The sequence below is a fragment of the Narcine bancroftii genome, chromosome 4 (genome assembly GCF_036971445.1).
Source record: "Narcine bancroftii isolate sNarBan1 chromosome 4, sNarBan1.hap1, whole genome shotgun sequence".
NCBI lineage: Eukaryota > Metazoa > Chordata > Chondrichthyes > Torpediniformes > Narcinidae > Narcine > Narcine bancroftii.
Window position 1 is genome coordinate 32,751,763 of NC_091472.1, and position 17,466 is coordinate 32,769,228.

A 17,466-nucleotide genomic window follows, 5' to 3' on the forward strand; every position below is an offset into this window, starting at 1 on the left:
GCAAGCGACCAACTTAGCCTTTAACATAATGGAGGCATCAATCCACACTGATCAAAACACAGAAACTGCAAGCAGTTCTCTAACCTGGCTCACAACTTGACTTATGAACAGTCCGAGCTATTGTTCAACAGGGGGATGGGTATGCACGGATAATGACCATAACCCTGAGGAAACTGAGTCCCACAAGACATTTCCTCCTCCCTGCATGCCAGAGCCTTTACCAGCCCAGCCAGTGACCACACGTACCCAGGACTGCCACAAGGGCACCCTCCAAAATGGGTAGGTAGCCCCCAATGTCCAGCAGGGGGAGGGGATTGGCACATGGTTGGGGATGGGTATGTGTTGATGGATGGTGATAACCCTGAGGAAAATGAGTACCACGACACACTTCCTCCCCCCGTGTGCCTGAGCCTTTACAAGCCTGGCCAGTGACCTATCCCAGGTCTGCCAAGAGGGCACCCTGCCTACTCTTCAAAACAGAGAGGTAGCCAAAAAACAGGGACACAAGTGGGAACATAGGTGATCATTATGAGATAATGGAGCACCAGGACTACTCTGGTAAGGGCTAACCGGGCAAGGGGAACAATCTACCAGCTGTCAGGCAAACACTTAGCCAGGCCACTGCTTCAGCTGGGAGACGAGGGGGCTCCCAATGCTCTTCTCTCTCATCAGGAAGCCATTACCCTCCAGAGTACATGGAGCAGAGAGCTTCCTCTCTTCACCATTCATCTGTCTCCATCCCTTCTTTCACAGAGCTAACCCACCTTCCACCCCCCACCCCGTTTTTTCTTATGCCTTCCTTCACCCATTACCTCTTGCTGTGGGTCTGTGGTCCTCCCTTTGCCCCTCTCCCCACCATTTTATTCAGGCGCCTGTCTACATTTTGCTCATACCTTGATGAAGAAATCATGCCCGAAATGAGGGTTAAGTATCTTTATCTTTGTTGTATAAAGTACAGTTTGACCTGCTGACTTTCTCCAACATTGTTATTTTACTTCAATCACTGCATCTGCTGACTTTCAGGTTTTACTTTTTTTTAATTTTAGACTTAATCAAAGCATAGAATATATCATTCACAATCATTCTTCAGCCTTTGTCAAAGGTAAACATACAATCCTTTTCCAATGCCTCTCCTCACACACATTGTACAATATACGTATGCATCAAAATTTGCTGCAGCTGAAATAGGTAAGTAAAAAACCATAATGGTAAATTAATTGAATGAAAAGACACTAAGTAGCTACAATAATAAATATTCAGCAATCCTTGCACAAAAAAAAGTGACTTTATAATAGTGGAGACAGTCCTTTCTTTTGTGCTGTCAGTGCAGTCTACGATTAGTGTGCTCGGGAGTGGTTCAAGAGTCTGATAGCAATTGGAAAGAAACCGTCCTTGAACCTAGAGGTACTGGGCTCTAAGATTCTGAGCCTTCATCCTGAAGGTAGAAGTGAGAAGAGGTTATGACTAGGATGATAGGGGTCCATTATGATGCTGCCAGCCTTCTTGAAATAGCACCTCACATGGATACAAGGTCAGAGTCTGTGATAGACCTACCTGGCTATGCTTACTACATCTGCAACTTTCTGTGTTCCTGGGCTCTTACATTGTGGAACCAAGCTACAATGCAACCACTCAGTCTACTTTCCACAATGCATCTGTAAAAATTAGGAAAGTGTATCTGACAACATGTCAAATCTCTTCAGACTCCTTAGGAAAGAGCTGCTGATTTGCTACCTTCGTGGTTGCTTCAATGTGCTGGATAGAGGAAACTTCTTTTGAAATATAGATTCACAGGAATGTGAAAATTCTAACTCTCTCAGTCTCACACCCATCAATGCAGAGATGTGTGTGGTCCCTCAGCCTCTCCTTCATAATATCATCAACAAGCTTCCTTGTTCTTAGAGACATTGAGAGAAAATCTGTAATTCTGGCACCACCCAACCAGATTCTCAATCTCCATCTTGCATTCTGACTTATTTCCAGTTATTCGGCCAACATTAGAGGTGTCAACAGCGAATTTGTAGATTTGAGCTAAACTTCAGATTTTAGATTTATTGTCAGAGTACATACAACCCTGAGATTCTTTTTCTATGGGCAAGGCAGAATTATCACATTGGTGGTGCAAATAACTGTACACAGCATATAAATGTGAACAAAGAACTGTAAATAGATAATGCATTTCATCAAACTGACTGCAATAGAAAATTATTTTAAAAAATCAACAAAGTACACAAATAAGAGTCCTTAAATGAGTCCCTGATTGAGTTTGCCGTTGAGCCGTCTGATGGTGGAGGGGTAGCAGTTGTTCTTGAATCTGATGGTGCGACTCTTTCCTGAAGGCAGCAGCGAGAGTAGAGCATGTGCTGGGTGGTGTGGATCCTTGATGATTGATGCTGCTCTCCAACAGCAGCTTTCCCTGTAGATATTCTCGATAGTGGGGAGGGTTTTGCCTGTGATATCCTGGGCTGTGTCCACTACCTTTTGCAGGGTTTTACACTCAGGGGTGTTGGTGTCCCCATACCAGTCAGCACACTTATCACCACACATCCGTAGAAATTTGTCAGTTTCTGATGTCAGGCAAACTTCTGAGGAAGTAGAGGTGCTGACACGCTTTCTTAATATTGCCATTGGGGTGTTGGGTCCAGTAAAGATCCTCTGTTCTGTTTGCAGTCTTCTGATGAGGAAGTTGAAGACTCAATTACAGAGGGGTGACAGAGTGCCAGGTCCTTTAGCTTGGTCAAACGTTTTGCTGGCATTGATGGTGTTGCTGCCTGGCCATAGTCAATGAACAACAGCCTAACATAGGTGTTCCTGTAGTCTGGGTGATCTAACTAACACTGGAGGGCCAGCAAGATAGAACCTGCCATTGACACGTGGTGACAGAAGTGGGTTCAGGTCCTTCCTGAGATGGGAGTTGATTTTTCTGCATAACCAATCTCCCAGAACACATCATCACTGTAGATGTCAGTGCCACCGACTAATAATCATTTAGGCCCATTCCCTTGCTCTTTTAGGTGCCATTTTGCTATCCTACCTTTGATTCAATCATTACTTTTATTACATTTTTCAATTCTAAGACTTCATAAAATATTGATTTGTTACAGAGTCCAGAGGACCCCAAAAACCAGCAGCAAAAGATATGCACCACAACACAGGGGTACTTAAACAGAAGTAGTTTTTAATTTGAACAAGAAAACAGAATTAAACTTTAACTTATTACTTAACCTACCCAACTACTTACTCCCCCCCCCCCCCCCCACCTCTAATACTAAGCGCAGTTGTGTGTAATGTATATTTAAGATTAGAAAAGTTCTTTGGATCACAGTCCAATCTCATTGGTTGCAGGCAATTCTTGTACTTTGCACAGAAGTTAGCATTAACAAAGTTCATCAGTCTTTAGTGCTTAACAGGCAAATGGTTACCACTCAAGAGGGTTCTTGCTAGTTTTCAGAGAGATTCGTTTTCTAGGACATCTGCAACTGATTCCTTTTCAATCAGTCTTGCTGACGAAACTTGCCCCCTTCAGGGTTCTCCAGATGATCCTCTTTCTTTCAGGTCACCTTTCACACTGCCAGTCTTCTCCTTTGACCAGGCAGCCTTCCAAAGTTTGCCAGCTTGACCCTCTGGAACAGTTTTCTGTCTCTCTCCTCTCTGTTTCACACCCTCCCTCTCTGAGAGCAAAACTCTTCTCCGCAGTCTGCAAAGATCACATGCTCTCCCAGGCAAGCTGCTGTCGATACTTTGTTGCCTCTTGCAAAAAGCACTCTGCAAAAGTCCTGCAAATATTCTGTTTTAAAATGTTTATGTGCAACCTGCTCTAACAATTCCTCCCAAACCACCTCTAAATACTCTGTCACAGATTAATCTGTTTCAGGGAGCTTGCGCTGTTGTATATTCAAAATGAGCAGACCAAGCAAGCAAAAGGTTCGTCAATATTCAGTGGAGTTCTTGAAGGTTTGGTTTATAACTTCTGTACATGATGAATGTTCACCTTTGTGCCTATTATGCCAACAGACATTGACAATAAATCAATGAAAGCAGGCAGTCTTGAAGCTCATTTGAGGGTAAAACGTCCTAACCATGTCAATACAAAATTGAAATACTTTAAATCTCTGAAAGTTTGAAAATAAATCAAATATCACTTAATTATTTGCTGCACAAACTACAGCCCTGAATCATACCCTTGAAAATAGCTATGAAATTTCTTAATTGTTAGCAAAATATGGCAAGAATCATACGATTGCGGAGGAACTGATTAAACCCACAATATCATTGTTTCTCAAAACAGTTCTGCAAAAGGACAACAAAGATGTCCGAGCAATGCCATTGAGTATTTGTACTGTCTGCAACTGAATAGATGACATGAGACAAAATGATGAAAAACAGCATATTGAGAAGTTGAAATCCAGTTATTTGAATCTACCAAACGGGTCAGTGAGGCTCTGCTATTGGCATACGTGAGATATATTGATCAAGAAGAGATGTTGTTTTGTGAATTATTAGAAACAAACACTACTGCAGTTGATAACTACAGCAAGCTCAAAAATTATTTGGATGAAAATGGTTATTTTATTTCTTTTCAAAGAATGAAAGAAAAATACAAAATTCCACATAATACTCTTTATTTTATTATCAGGTTAAGACTTTATTATTGGATAATTTTGGACATACTTTAAGATCACCAAGACAATCAAAATCTGAAATTTTGCTTATGGATGGTGGGTTTTTTTTAAATTGTTTTCTGAAATGTATTTATTATCATAGAGTAAGATGTCTATGTTAGACAAAATTAAAATGGGAAAAAGATTTGGGAATATCAATTGATTAGATAATTACATGTAAGGATAGTATGACTAAGATTGTTAATGTGAGATATAGATTAGCTCATTATAATTTTATACATCAGCTGTATTTAACCCCTCAAAATTTAAAGAGATATCATATAATTTCTTCAGATTTATACTTTAAATGTTGTAAGGAAGTTGGTTCTTTTTTACATTCGACTTGGCGATGTAACAGTGTTAAATCCTTTTGGATATGACTTAAGGAATTTTTAGGGAAAGTTTTAAAGATTCAATTACCAATGGATCCAACATTATTCCTGTTAAGCAATGTTAAAATGTTCCATTTGAAATTGTGTTTTTAAGACTAGCCATGGTTGTAGCAAGAAAATGTACAGCCATTACTTGGAAAAATGAGATTGATTTGGGTTTGCAAAGATGGCATATGGAATTGAGATCATGTATTTCATTGGAGAAAATAATGTATAATTTACATGATAATTATCCTTTTTTTTTGGAAAGTATGGAGTCCTTATTTGGATTATATGGGCTTAAAATGTTGAATTCCCTATGGTGCATGGTGGAGGTTTTACTCTGATCCATGGTGTTTGTTAGTGTTAGCAATGGTTTAAATCTCATGCTTTCTTCTTTCTTTGGGTTGGGATGGAGAGGGGTGGTGGGGATGGAGGGAGGATTAGGTTATATAGCACAAGTATTTTCTTATATATAATTCCCAAACTCGACTACTTTAGCAAGAGAACTATTGATACATTTTCCATCGTCTTATTTAGTAGAATGTGGGTTCAGTGCTGTTAGTGATTTGCTATTGGCTAAGAGAATCCAACTGGAAGTTACAAAACATGGAGATTTAAGGTTGAATAAAATTAGTCCCTCGAATCAAAAAAATTCTGCAGCCAGCCTCAGAGGCAAGGTTCCCAGAAGTGGCGACGGTTGTTGAATGTGTATTTGAGATGGCTGACATATTGAAGTAGTCATTGAATATGAAATATGTGTTCCAGTGTATTCCCAACCTTAATTGCATTGAAATACACTTACAGTAAATTATTTAATTAAAACTTCTTTTGAATATACAACTTTTTTCCACTGATGGTGGGGCATACAATTTTTTGAAAAATTAAAGTGGGGCCTAGGGCAAAAAAGGTTGAGAACCACTGTTCTACCCCCTCTGTAAGGTTACAAAGTATCTTTTTTTTTTGCCTGACCATGCCTGGTTCACAGAATCATTTAAATTTCCTTAATTTTGTGGAAGCCTTCACTTTTAACTATCTAGATCAGGGGTGTCAAACTCAAATTCACAGAGGGCCAAAATTAAAAACTTGGACTAAGTCCTGGGCCAAACTAAATATTTATTGAAAATTTTCAACAACACCTGCATGTTTTCTCTTCTTTCAACATATGGAATGTTAAACTTTTTCTTATTAAAATAAATGTTTAATAATAGTTTTGGTTAAGCTCTTTCCAGAAGAAGCACTAACAAATGAGAAATAAAATATTCAATAAATAATATTTCTCTATAGCCTTTAAGCTCCTTTTAAATGTATTTTTTTTCATAAGCCAACAAGTCAAAAAAATAACAACTTGCTTCAATGAAAGTTAACCAAAGAAAATATTAATCCAAGCTTAGCTTGCTATACTGTGATTTACTCTGATGCACCTGGGTCTAAACCAGATACTTGGCATCTCTTAGATGCAAGTTCATCAAACTCTGGGGTCAGAGTTTGCCTCCCACTTGTCTTGAAAGGTCCTGTTTTCTGTCTTTGGTTTGGCCATTTTTCGTAAGGGGTTTATTACATGCGAGCTAGGCGACAGGTCGCAGACGCTAATGAAAGTAAAGAGAGGAGGTGGGGGCGATTAGCGGGCTGAGGGGCCGGCGCCAACGCATTTGCAAAGCATTCTGGGATTTGTAGTATTAGCTGTGCATGCATTATACTGGCGCGACGGCCAACGGGCCAGCTCTAATACATATTTGATATGATCTTGCGGGCCAAATATAATTATATCACGGGCCAAATTTGGCCCGCGGGCCTGAGTTTGACATGTGTGATCTAGATGTTAATTGTACAAGTGAAGCCTTTGGCTTATTTGGAGTACTTATTGTTTCAAAAATTCTTTGACTATTTCCACACTATTTTTGTTTCCATATCAGCAGCTCTACCAAGTTTATTGTTGCTCTCTTTAAAGTTTACCCAATTTAAACTTATCAATTTGGATTCAAGCCAAATGACAATCAAGATTAAATTATTAATAACGTCATAATATTGTTTACTTTTACTTGTTCATTATCCATCTCAAATGCAGCATACCCTGTTTCCTTCTGAGTTACAAAATTCTCCCGAATACATTCTCGAAGCAAAACCGGAAATGCTGCTCTGCAGGGTCCTACTGTCCTATTCAGATTCGAAACAGCTCTTAATAGCGTTTAAGCACCCTATTAAAGGAGTTGATGCCGTTTTTTTTTAAATCCTCCAACCATGTGGTCTGAGCCCAAGATGGCAGGCCTATGCTGGGCAGCATGCCATGAAGGGTTGCCGACTTGGGGGGTGGGGGAGGAGGAGGTGGGAGACAGCGGATCAGCGCAGGGCACCAGAAATGAAGAGAATACTCCCAACCCCTGCCCCTACCCCACCTACGACAATAATCACGACAGCGGACCAGCAAGGGGCTCAGCGGCTGAAGGACACCCACACGAGCTCCAGGTGGTTGGATATTTTCATTCGAAGGACTCGTACAGTTGAAGGACTCGTGTGGGCTGCAGGCTGCTTCAGACTTGTGTTCGACAGGCCCACAGAGGCTATGGGCTGCTGAAGAATGGCAAGTGGAAACTAGGTGTGAGAATCAGGATTAGAGATGATGCTAAGGGCCCCAAGAATCTTGGGCACTGAAGGCTTCCTGATTGTGAATGAGGTTTGGATCTGGATCTCAGGATGACAATGGTTTGAACTGGAGTCTATGCAGCTGCAGAGACTGAGGGAGCTCTGAGGTGAAGCCACAGACACACAGAAACTCTGAAGGGTTCTCTTTTGCTTCTCTTTCTCTTGTTAGGTGCGCCGGGCAATACTCATTGTTGCTTATGACAAGCAAAGGTTGAAATATATGTTACATTTTTAATGTATTATGTGGCATAAAAGGAAACTAACTTTTTTCTGAATATATTAAAATCACCCAATATATTCAACCTGTTTCTGCTGTAGCCTTAATTTTAGTATTTATCCATCTCCTTACTATCAGAAAGAAATGTAACAAATTCCCTCATTATTTTTAATGTTTACCTCTATTCAGTATCACCCATGCACTTAATTCTTTCTCTCTATTTTTCCCTTTATCCACAGTCCCCCCACTCTGTACATTTTTTTGTTTTTAGATAATTTTATTGAAACATCTCCAACATTTATTAAAAAATAAATAAAATGTTATTCCTAGTGCATTCTAACCTCCGTAGTAGCAATCAAAGTTTCCAATGAGCCATCAGGCACCACAAGTTTCCTCTTCAGGCTCCTGGATGGGCCAGCAAGCACTTGGCTAGGAGAGCTGCGAATAACCACTTTGGTCAAGCCCAGGAACAGACTAAACAGGAGGAAATGACCCATGGATTTGTGGCCAGCAAAATATGGGGCCTCTCAAAGCAACATTCTCCTTTTTTATGTTAAAATGGAAAACTCTACACTAGTGGTTCTCAACCTTTTTCTTTCCACTCACATACCACTTTAAGTCTACCCTATGCCATTGGTGCTCTGAGATAATTAAGGGATTGGTTTAGGTGGGAAGGGAAGGTTGTGAATCACTGCTCTAGAGCCAAATGTTACTGAAATATTTTGCTTGAGAAAAATGATCATTGGCCCATTTCCTTTGGAGTTCTGAAACCGTACACATCACGAGTCAATGAGGTACGATTAAAACAGTGGTTTTCAAACTTTTTCTTTCCAACCACAGACCACCTTAAGCAATCCCTTACTGTCATAGGCCTGCCATCTTGGGCTGAGACCCCATCGTTGCAGGATTTTTTTTAAAAAACAGCATCAGCTCCTTTAATAGGGTATTTAAACGCTATTAAGAGCTGTTTGGAATCTGAATAGGACAGTAGGACCCTGCAGAGCAGCGCTTCCTGTTTTGCTTCGAGAATGTATTCGGGAGAATTTTGTAACTCAGAAGTAAACAGCTCCGAGCACCGAGGGGATACTTAAAGTGGTAGGCGAGTGGAAGGGAAAAGGTTGAGAACCACTGCTCTCCACAGAAAGACCTCAAGTAGGATTCCCATCACTATCAGATGGGTGCATCACAGCACATTCAATCAACAGTTCAGAAACAGGAGCATGCAGAAGGAAATGATGTTTGACTTTGTTTTGCTGGACCTACTTTTTCTTTCATTCTTTGCACCAATTTGGAATCTGCAGGTGGGACAAGAAGGGCATAATAAAGTGTACAGGTGGATAATTTGAGTTGGTACAATCCCCTTTCAGAGTTTACAGTGGCTTTCAGTTACCTTTCTACAAAGGCCAAATTAAAAATCATTGCCGTTCACTGACTTTCTTTTACCCTCAAATTAGCAATGTTGAAAAGTAAAGGCAAGTGCTCACATCTTCCAGAAGATGTCGACCACTGTCCATCACATCTGTATTTCTCCGATTCTAGCCTCCTGATGGTTGGATTTAAATCACTCCGCTGGGCAGGGCTGGGCAGGGCTGGGCAGGGCTGGGCAGGGCTGGGCAGGGCTGGGCAGGGCTGGGCAGGGCTGGGCTGGGCAGGGCTGGGCAGGGCTGGGCAGGGCTGGGCAGGGCTGGGCAGGGCTGGGCAGGGCTGGGCAGGGCTGGGCAGGGCTGGGCAGCCCCCCCAAACATTCATTCATCCCAATTCTTCGACGGGCCCAACACCTCCTTTTATTTGTTTAACATCCGTGCAAAGCGCTTGCTTCTGAAGGGTTTTATTGAGAAAACACGGGAGAAGCCGATTTCGGCCACTGAAACCCGTGCCGCCCAATTAACCTCCAGGTTTACGTCGTTATGTGTTACACAAATCGTTAATGTTATCCCTACCTAATTTTCTTGTGATGGGACGACGAATCCCTTGCACCGTTTTCCCTTTAATCCTGGGAGCCGGCTGTGACTTGGGTGAACTTGACCTGCTCCTGGCCAATAGGATCCCAGTTCACGTCACGGCCAGCTGACGTCAGATCAGCTCGAGAGCGACGATCCCGGCGGGCTGCAGAGACGAGCGCCGTCGACGCCTGCGCATTCGCGCCCACCCGCCCCCGCCCGATCTCGGGAGCGCCGCTGAAATGGCCGGTCGTTTTGTCGTGAGCGAGAGAGGCGCCCGCGAAATGCATTAGACCATCAGCGTGTCGGGCCGAAACCTTTCAGCTGAACCCCCCCCCCCCCCCACTAGACGAAAAGACGCCGTGGGTGAAGTAGAAACACGATGCTGGAGTAACTCAGCCGATCAAGATGCACAACCCCCAGCAAAGCAGGGGGGAAAAAAATGTCGGTAGGCGCCCGAACAAAAAGTCAAGGCGGCAGGGTTGGCCTCCTGTGGACTGAAGGGTTTTTCTCCATTGTTAGCGGTTATTATCATGAGGTACATTTTATGGAGGAGCCTTTGAGAATTCATTTTTTTCTTTTCTCTCTCTATTCACAACTGTTTTGAATGAACTCAGCAGTTGTCTGAGGAATCTGGTGAGCAACTTGGTCTGCCCATTGAAGGAAACAGTTGGCCCCAGGATTGATCGTCCACTTCTGCTCGTGAATCTGTAAGATTTTACAGAGATCAAATCAAGTTTATTGGCATCTGATGGTCTGAGTCCCACCCGATGAAGCAGTCCTGGGTACTAAAACACATAACCATATAACCACACATAACCATTTACGGAGCGGAAACAGGCCATGTTGGCCTTTCGAGTCCGCACCGGTTCACTGATTTTGGAAAGATTAAGGATACATATATAGGACAATTAGTATATTTATAAAAATTAATAAATAGTTTCCCACGAATTAAGGCCTCAGATGAAAAGTGTGAACAGTTTCTTCAGTCATTCAACATTCTCACTGCCCATGGGATCCTCAACCTGAGGGTACTGGCTCAGATACTCTTGGATCTCTTCACCCAAAGGAGCAGCTGAAAGATGCTGTGTGCAGGGTGGAAGAGGTCCTCAATGATTTTGCATACCCTCTTCAGACAACAATCCTGGTAGATCATGTCGAAAGGGGGGCTTGGTGGAGGGATGGAGAGAGACTCCATTGATCCTCTCTGCTACTCTTGTGGATTGACCTCCAAACCACACTGTGATGCAGCTGGCCTGGACACTCGATGGAGCTCCTATAGAAGGTTGACATAATGGTGGTTGGTAGCCTTGCCCACTTCAGTCTTTTCACGAAATTCAATCACTGTTGCACCATTCTGACAAGTAAGGTGATATTGAGTGTCCATGAGAGATCATTAGTTAAGCAAACTGCAAGGAACTTGGTGCTCTCCACCCTCTACTACAGAGTTGTTGATCTGGAGGGTGGACATTCCTGGTCTACGATCATCTCCTTCGACTTGTCCATGTTGAGACTCGGGTTGTTATTCTCACACCATTTCACAAGATTTTCCACCTCTTCTCTGTAGTGCGACTCATCGGGTTGCTGAGAAGACCAACTACTGTTCTGTCATCAGCAAACTTGGTAACACTGTTGGAACTCGATCTGGCGATGCAGTCACGCATCAGTAACATGAATAGGAGCAGGCTGAGGAGCCAATGCTCACCCTGATGCGTGCTCAATATTTGCATACTGAGCTTGATAGCATTGATGGTGACAACATAAAGGATCAGTGGGGCGGGGAAGGAAAAGAATACATTAGTGAATTATGCAAAAATTGATGAGCCCTGTTGTCTGCAATGTGCCCGGATAAAGAAGTTCCTCTGGCTTGCATTAGGCCTCAATAGTGGAGGAGATTGTAGGCAGGTCAAAATAGAATGGTTAATTAAGGCACTAGCAACCAGAAGCTCAGGTTCCATAGATGCACCACAAAGCAATCCCTTAAATTAGTGTTTGGTTCTTTTGGCGTAAAGGAGGCCAATTGTTAATACTGAATGTTGTATAGAAAATTGGAAGTGCAAAAGTTTCTTCTTTTGTAAAGTTTGGGTCCCTCATTGGTGGAAAGAAATTAATATTACACAAGAAGTGTACAATTACAGTAGTAGCAGGCAGGCCACAAGGTCAATAATGGGAGGGGAGAGAAAATGTCAGGCAGTGGAATTTTTTTTTGTTGGAGCTGATGTACATTGATATGCAGACACTGGTAGAATGGAAAAAAGGATTCAAGGGAATTCATGAGGAAAGAAAAGCAGTGAGAGTAGATGAGTGGGGAAAAGAACTGTAGCAAAGGGATTCATTCACTCTGGTAAATCAGAAGAGTTGGGGAGGAAGGCATTTTAAAATACTGATCTGCATTAAAAGGAAGAGATAAACAGGCAGTTTAATCATGACCCAGCCAGCATGTAGACATAATAGACCACCTGTTTTGAAACTAAATTTGGCTTGCTTGAAATGAAAGTTAATTGCTGTCATAACAATTAACAATACTTAGGCCAATTTAAAACTGCAGTCACTGTTATGCACATTACTGATAGGAGTTTTTTTTTTAAATTGTACAGTATTTCCCCATACATAGCTGAAACATTTTTTAAAAATCAATTTTGTGTTGGCATATACTCTGCATCATCTATTTTTGGTACAGATTTACATCAGTGGTGAGTTTGATACAAAATACAGTTTTATGATATACTATCAAAGCATCATCCAAATTGGCTAGGTCATAAAGTTACCCTGTATCTGTAATCACAGCAATTTGCAAATTTCAATCTCTACTCATTTACAACAGTAAATTCAATGTATTTGAATACTTTAGAATGATTTTCAGAGGGCAGAATAACGATAACAAAAAGCAAGCCATAAAACGAAGTTTATTTTTCTGCCAACATCAGCTGGACTTGTCAGAAGTTCAAATTATCTAATGAGACCAATGCATTGTCTAAATTCATTGAATTGGGGAAAAAATGTAAAAATGACAGTTCATCATCATTTGCGCATTGTATAGAAACAAAACTGAGGAAAGTTGAACTTCAAAATATTTAAAGCTGCGTGGTATTTCATGCTCTTCAACTCAAAAAAATTACAAGAATCACTTAACTAGTTTTAAAACCAGACTAGAGATTCAAATTTACTCTAGACCCATGCAAACCAAGTGCTTGTGATGTACAAATATAATGCAACTGAACATGCCTGCTTACAGACAGTCAATGCCATGTTTTCAAAGTTTAATATTTAATGCTCTTTTAAAGTTGATAGTTCCATTTAAAACATGGGAAATCAGATTTATCTGCATTGTGCTGTTCTGTTTAAAAAGTATTTTCATTTAGATTAAGACTTTAAAAGGTCGAGCACAATGTTCATTGGAGTAATGGAATTCTTAATATTTCCAAAAGTGATAGTTTAGTATGCCAGAATGGAAAGGAAAAAAACAAGTTGATTAAACTAAATAGTTCAAAGTTTTAATTTAACCAGGTGAGCTCAGACTACAATAGTGCACAGCTGGGAAAAGTAATGGAAAAAAAAACTGGAGATTGGTCTTCTTTACAGTCACTATTAAAGACAATTTCACAAGAATTCTTGGAACAAAAACAGCCATTGCTTTAATGTTATTTTCCAGTTTGTTTTCAAAATCTACATTTAAAACACATGAAAAAAATGTGCAAGGTGATAATACTTAACAAAAGTTAAGAAACAAATTTTAAAATGAAGTTACTGGTTCCCATTATTTTCTGATTCTGAACTCTTCTTGATAATTAAAAAAAAACAATCTTCTGCAATAACAAGGACCTGTTCTCTTGTCATGCATTAAAGATAACCTTCATACACAAAAATGGACAGACAAATTTAATATTAAACAATGGCATACAAAATTTTAACAAAACTTCAATGTATTCTTCTGATTCTTTTCTTTAAATACAGCGAGCACACACATTGTCAGGATACAACACTTGAAAAACAGATTGCTGCAAACCCAATTGATGAATTTGATTTCTGAAAAGGTTAAGGCATTTCACGACAATTTTCCACAGTTTATAGTCCTTTCCACCACTGAATTCATTACAGATTTATTCAGTTTAGATAGTACAATGAATGGTGGAAATTGTTTTGTGGGGTCTTAACTTTCACCATCAGCAATCAACTAAATAATTAGCTACCAAATTGTTATAGATGGCTTCATGAAAGGATTTTTAAGTTGAGCAGTCATCTTAAAGTTGCCATTTGATGCTAAATTTCCACTATGTTAATGATGATAACACCATACAACTAAAGACAGACTACAAATTAAAATTAACATTAAAAAAGGTCCATTTTTTTCCTCCATAAGCAAGAGTGGAAGTAACAAAGTACAAGTTCTCTTTATATGTCCTGAGCTCTTGGATCAAAAAGTGGAGTAAGAACATTGTCTTCAGTCGTTTCTTCTATTAGTGTAGTAGACTGTTGTTTCGGTTTCTTGAAAAGTGCAGGCAAGTTTTTGATATGCACCTCTTTTTTGAACTTCTGTCCCAGTGGCTTCTGAAAAAGGACAGAAAAAGTTAGTAAAGGAGTTTAAATGTACTAAAGAAATTAATGCAGATTAGGGAAAACAGACTGCATGTGGTTATCCCTCAAAAAAGAATTAATTCTCTTCCACCCCCCCCCTCCAATTTCCTTTCTCTTCACAAGTAGAGAAGGATGTGCCATTGCAATGAGTTTCAATGCTAATCATTATTTAATTGTTAAATTTCAATCTCGGACCAAGTCTACATTAATTGAGATCTGAACATAAATTGCAGTGGCAATGATTTAGTTCAAATAATGCATCCAACATACAAGTGCTGCCATATGGCATTTTTACTACCCAAAAATGAAAAAAGGTGTTGATCAAACTCTACAAGGAAGACAAATATAAAACATTGATTGAAACCAATTATTTTGGCATAATCAGGCAGCAAAAAAGATTTTTGTGGTTTGAGTCGAGTACAAAAAAAACTTGAGCTGCATGTGAGGTTTTGTTTGCACAGTGCAATTAAGTAAATGTTAACCATCCACAACATTCAAATCAAAGCTGTGACAGAATGCTTTCCTCTTGTCTAAAAGAACTCCAACAACATTCAAGCATGAAACAATTCAGAAGATAGCAATACATTTAAATGGTATCCTTTCCACCATCAACTGCACAATATCAATGTGTGCCATTCCTAAATGCTCTGCATTTTCACCTAGGCAATTAAACCAGCGCCTCCCAAACCTGCAACCCCACATGCAAGAAGAACAGGTTCAGGAATATGGGAATGTCCCTACCTGAAGGAAACCCTCCAAATTACTCATCATTCTGGACTCGGAAATCTATCATTGTTTCTTCAGCATCAATGGGTCTAAAACCTGCACTGTAAGAGGGCCTTCACTTAGTAATAGGTGGTTTAAACCGGTGGGTCACCACCACCTTCTTCAAGGCAATCAAGGATGGGTAACAAAATGTTGATCTTGCTAGTGACTCCCAGCTTCCAACAAGTGAAAACAGAAAAGGCAGAAAACATGGAACTGGTCAAGCAGCATTTAAGGGAGAGGTAAATGGATCTAAAACTGTTGGTAAATGACTTTCCATCAACAAAAGAAATTGATGGTATTTGGAAGGGTGTGGGGAAGACCAGACTGGTGAGAGAACAAGGGTAAAATGTATGATTGTGTAAAGAGCAGGAAAGCAGTAGTGCAGCTAGTTGAAAGGATGGTGATAAAAGCCGATCAATAACAGTGAATGTGGGATATTTAAATATTAAAATAGATTAAATAAATTTAAAATTACCAGGAGTGGAAAGAAACAAAATGCTGGATATCGATAAAAAAAATTGGAATGGTTGATTATTTGAAATGACCTATTTCAGTGTTGAATCTAGAAGGCTGTAATATGCTGAATCTGATCAGATGACATTTTATAAGCTAATATAATTCATTGACGGTGATAGGAGGAATGGAGAACTAATGTGGCAGGCAACAAACAGTAACTCACCCTGTTAAAGCCATGCTTCCTGTCAAGGTACAAAACGTACAGGAAAACCACAAAGTACCAAACACAGATTTTATAGAGTCGCACTCGCAGTATTAGAGGCAGGTAGACAAGGTCACCTCACTAATACTGTTGAACCTCATTCAAAAAATCCTGTCAAGGGGTACCATATTTAAGGACCATTCTTGCATACAAATGATTGAATTTTCTCTTTGAAAGTATTGTTACAAGGTGTTACAGTCAGTATTTAAACATTTCTAAAGACTTGAAAATGGTTGATGTCAATTGGCCTTTTAAATTAACATGCTATAATTAAAAGAAATTAACTTGTAGCATTTACAATAAAAGCAGTCTGGAAAGCTGCTTGCAATATTCAGTAATTTCCATGCTCTGTGTGCCTTAGTTTCATTAACACTTGAAAATGCTAGTTTCACCCTAAACAGTAAGCCATCGATACCAACAATAGCAAGGGGGGCTGCTAGTTTGGAGTTCTGTGAAGTTTAGCTCCCATTGGTGCCTTCAGTGTGGATATGGGAATCCTGCAGATTTTAACAGGTAGATTACGTCTGACAAGTAGTAGAGTTAATCAGCCTCGTTTGGGCAGGAAACTGATTTATGAATGGGAGCCCATTTGACAAGTAGTGGAATCGTGACCGCAAAGCATTTAGCGTCTTTGTGTTAAAGACGTAATGTATTCTAGAGCCATGGGAGTACTTTTGATTACTTGGAGATGATCAGGGCAGAAAAGACAATCAAATCTAATTTCCTGTCTAGAATATTCCTTGGCTTAAAACATACCTTTCCCTTCCACTGGAAGCCTGTGACTTAATTTCTGTTACAGAGGAAAATCTGTGCTCGTTTTCTCATAATTGATATAAACTTCTTTTGAACGATGCCCACCCAAATGAATTCTAAGAATGGCTTTAAAAAGCTGAATGTGATGTTTTGCTCCTAGATTATCAATTTTGGCACAGGCGTGCCAGGACGAACAGGCCCCAATTGTTTCGCGCGGTCAGCGGGGCAGCTGTGGCAAAGATGGCGGCACCCATAGATCTCTTCCGGTCCAGGCCGGAAGTTGGCGTGTCGCAAGTGGCGGGACGTACGCGCGGTCCGACTCTAGGCCTGAAAAGCAAGCACGCAAATTTTAAATAAACATTCTGTTGTGATAACCGAGCTAGCAGCCTATGTCTCCAGTCTATACAGCCATTCTCTCACAACTCACTAGTGGTGATCATGTGTCCTGGGTAAACTTGTACCTCTCACTTTGTTCGTTTTAGATTGGTCACAGTGTTTGAGCTACCGAAAGAAAATAGACACACACGCCAAGAGCCCTTCAGTTTATACAACTCTTTATTACAAATTATAAAGCTAATTTCAAACTACAATATGCAAGCCCTTCCCAATTATACTTATCAACGCCTGGACTGGTCCCAACTGCCAAAGCGAGGCAACGACTGCATACTTGTAGTAGGTTGTCGGGGCGCCGGTAGCAGCTTCTCCACCTCCTTCGACCGGGACGTTGGCTGGACTCTAGAAGTTCTTCTTGCTGAGAGATGTTGCCACCTCTCGGATAGTCTCCCACTTCAGCAGCGGGACCATGGCTTATATTACCCAA

General features: G+C 40.5%; 2 protein-coding genes and 1 long non-coding RNA gene across 11 annotated transcripts in view; 1 reads left to right on the forward strand and 2 right to left on the reverse strand.

Moving 5' to 3' along the window:
- The window catches only part of LOC138760434 (CAP-Gly domain-containing linker protein 4), a 396,307-nt gene extending 386,388 nt beyond the window's left edge, over positions 1-9,919 (reverse strand). For 6 of the 8 annotated variants that reach the window (XR_011355597.1, XM_069931024.1, XM_069931023.1 and 3 more), the window contains exon 1: positions 9,833-9,919. The gene's annotated coding sequence lies outside the window, so the exon portion shown is untranslated. Of the gene's footprint in view, positions 1-9,155; positions 9,188-9,832 lie in introns of all 8 variants that reach the window. The other 2 variants (XM_069931017.1, XM_069931018.1) reach the window with 1 other exon arrangement.
- Positions 9,920-9,985: 66 nt separating this feature from the next.
- On the forward strand, positions 9,986-17,024 carry LOC138760436 (uncharacterized). 2 transcript variants are annotated; one of them, XR_011355598.1, is made up of 3 exons: positions 9,986-12,525; positions 15,071-15,414; positions 16,807-17,024. It is a non-coding gene; the product is annotated as an uncharacterized lncRNA (long non-coding RNA). The 2 variants fall into 2 exon arrangements; XR_011355599.1 differs by lacking the exon at positions 15,071-15,414.
- The window catches only part of LOC138760435 (exportin-5), a 175,784-nt gene continuing 171,038 nt past the window's right edge, over positions 12,721-17,466 (reverse strand). Inside the window, exon 33 of the mRNA XM_069931026.1 lies at positions 12,721-14,380. Within this exon, the coding sequence (XP_069787127.1) occupies positions 14,225-14,380 (156 nt within the window). The 3' untranslated portion in view covers positions 12,721-14,224. The remainder of the gene's footprint in view (positions 14,381-17,466) is intronic.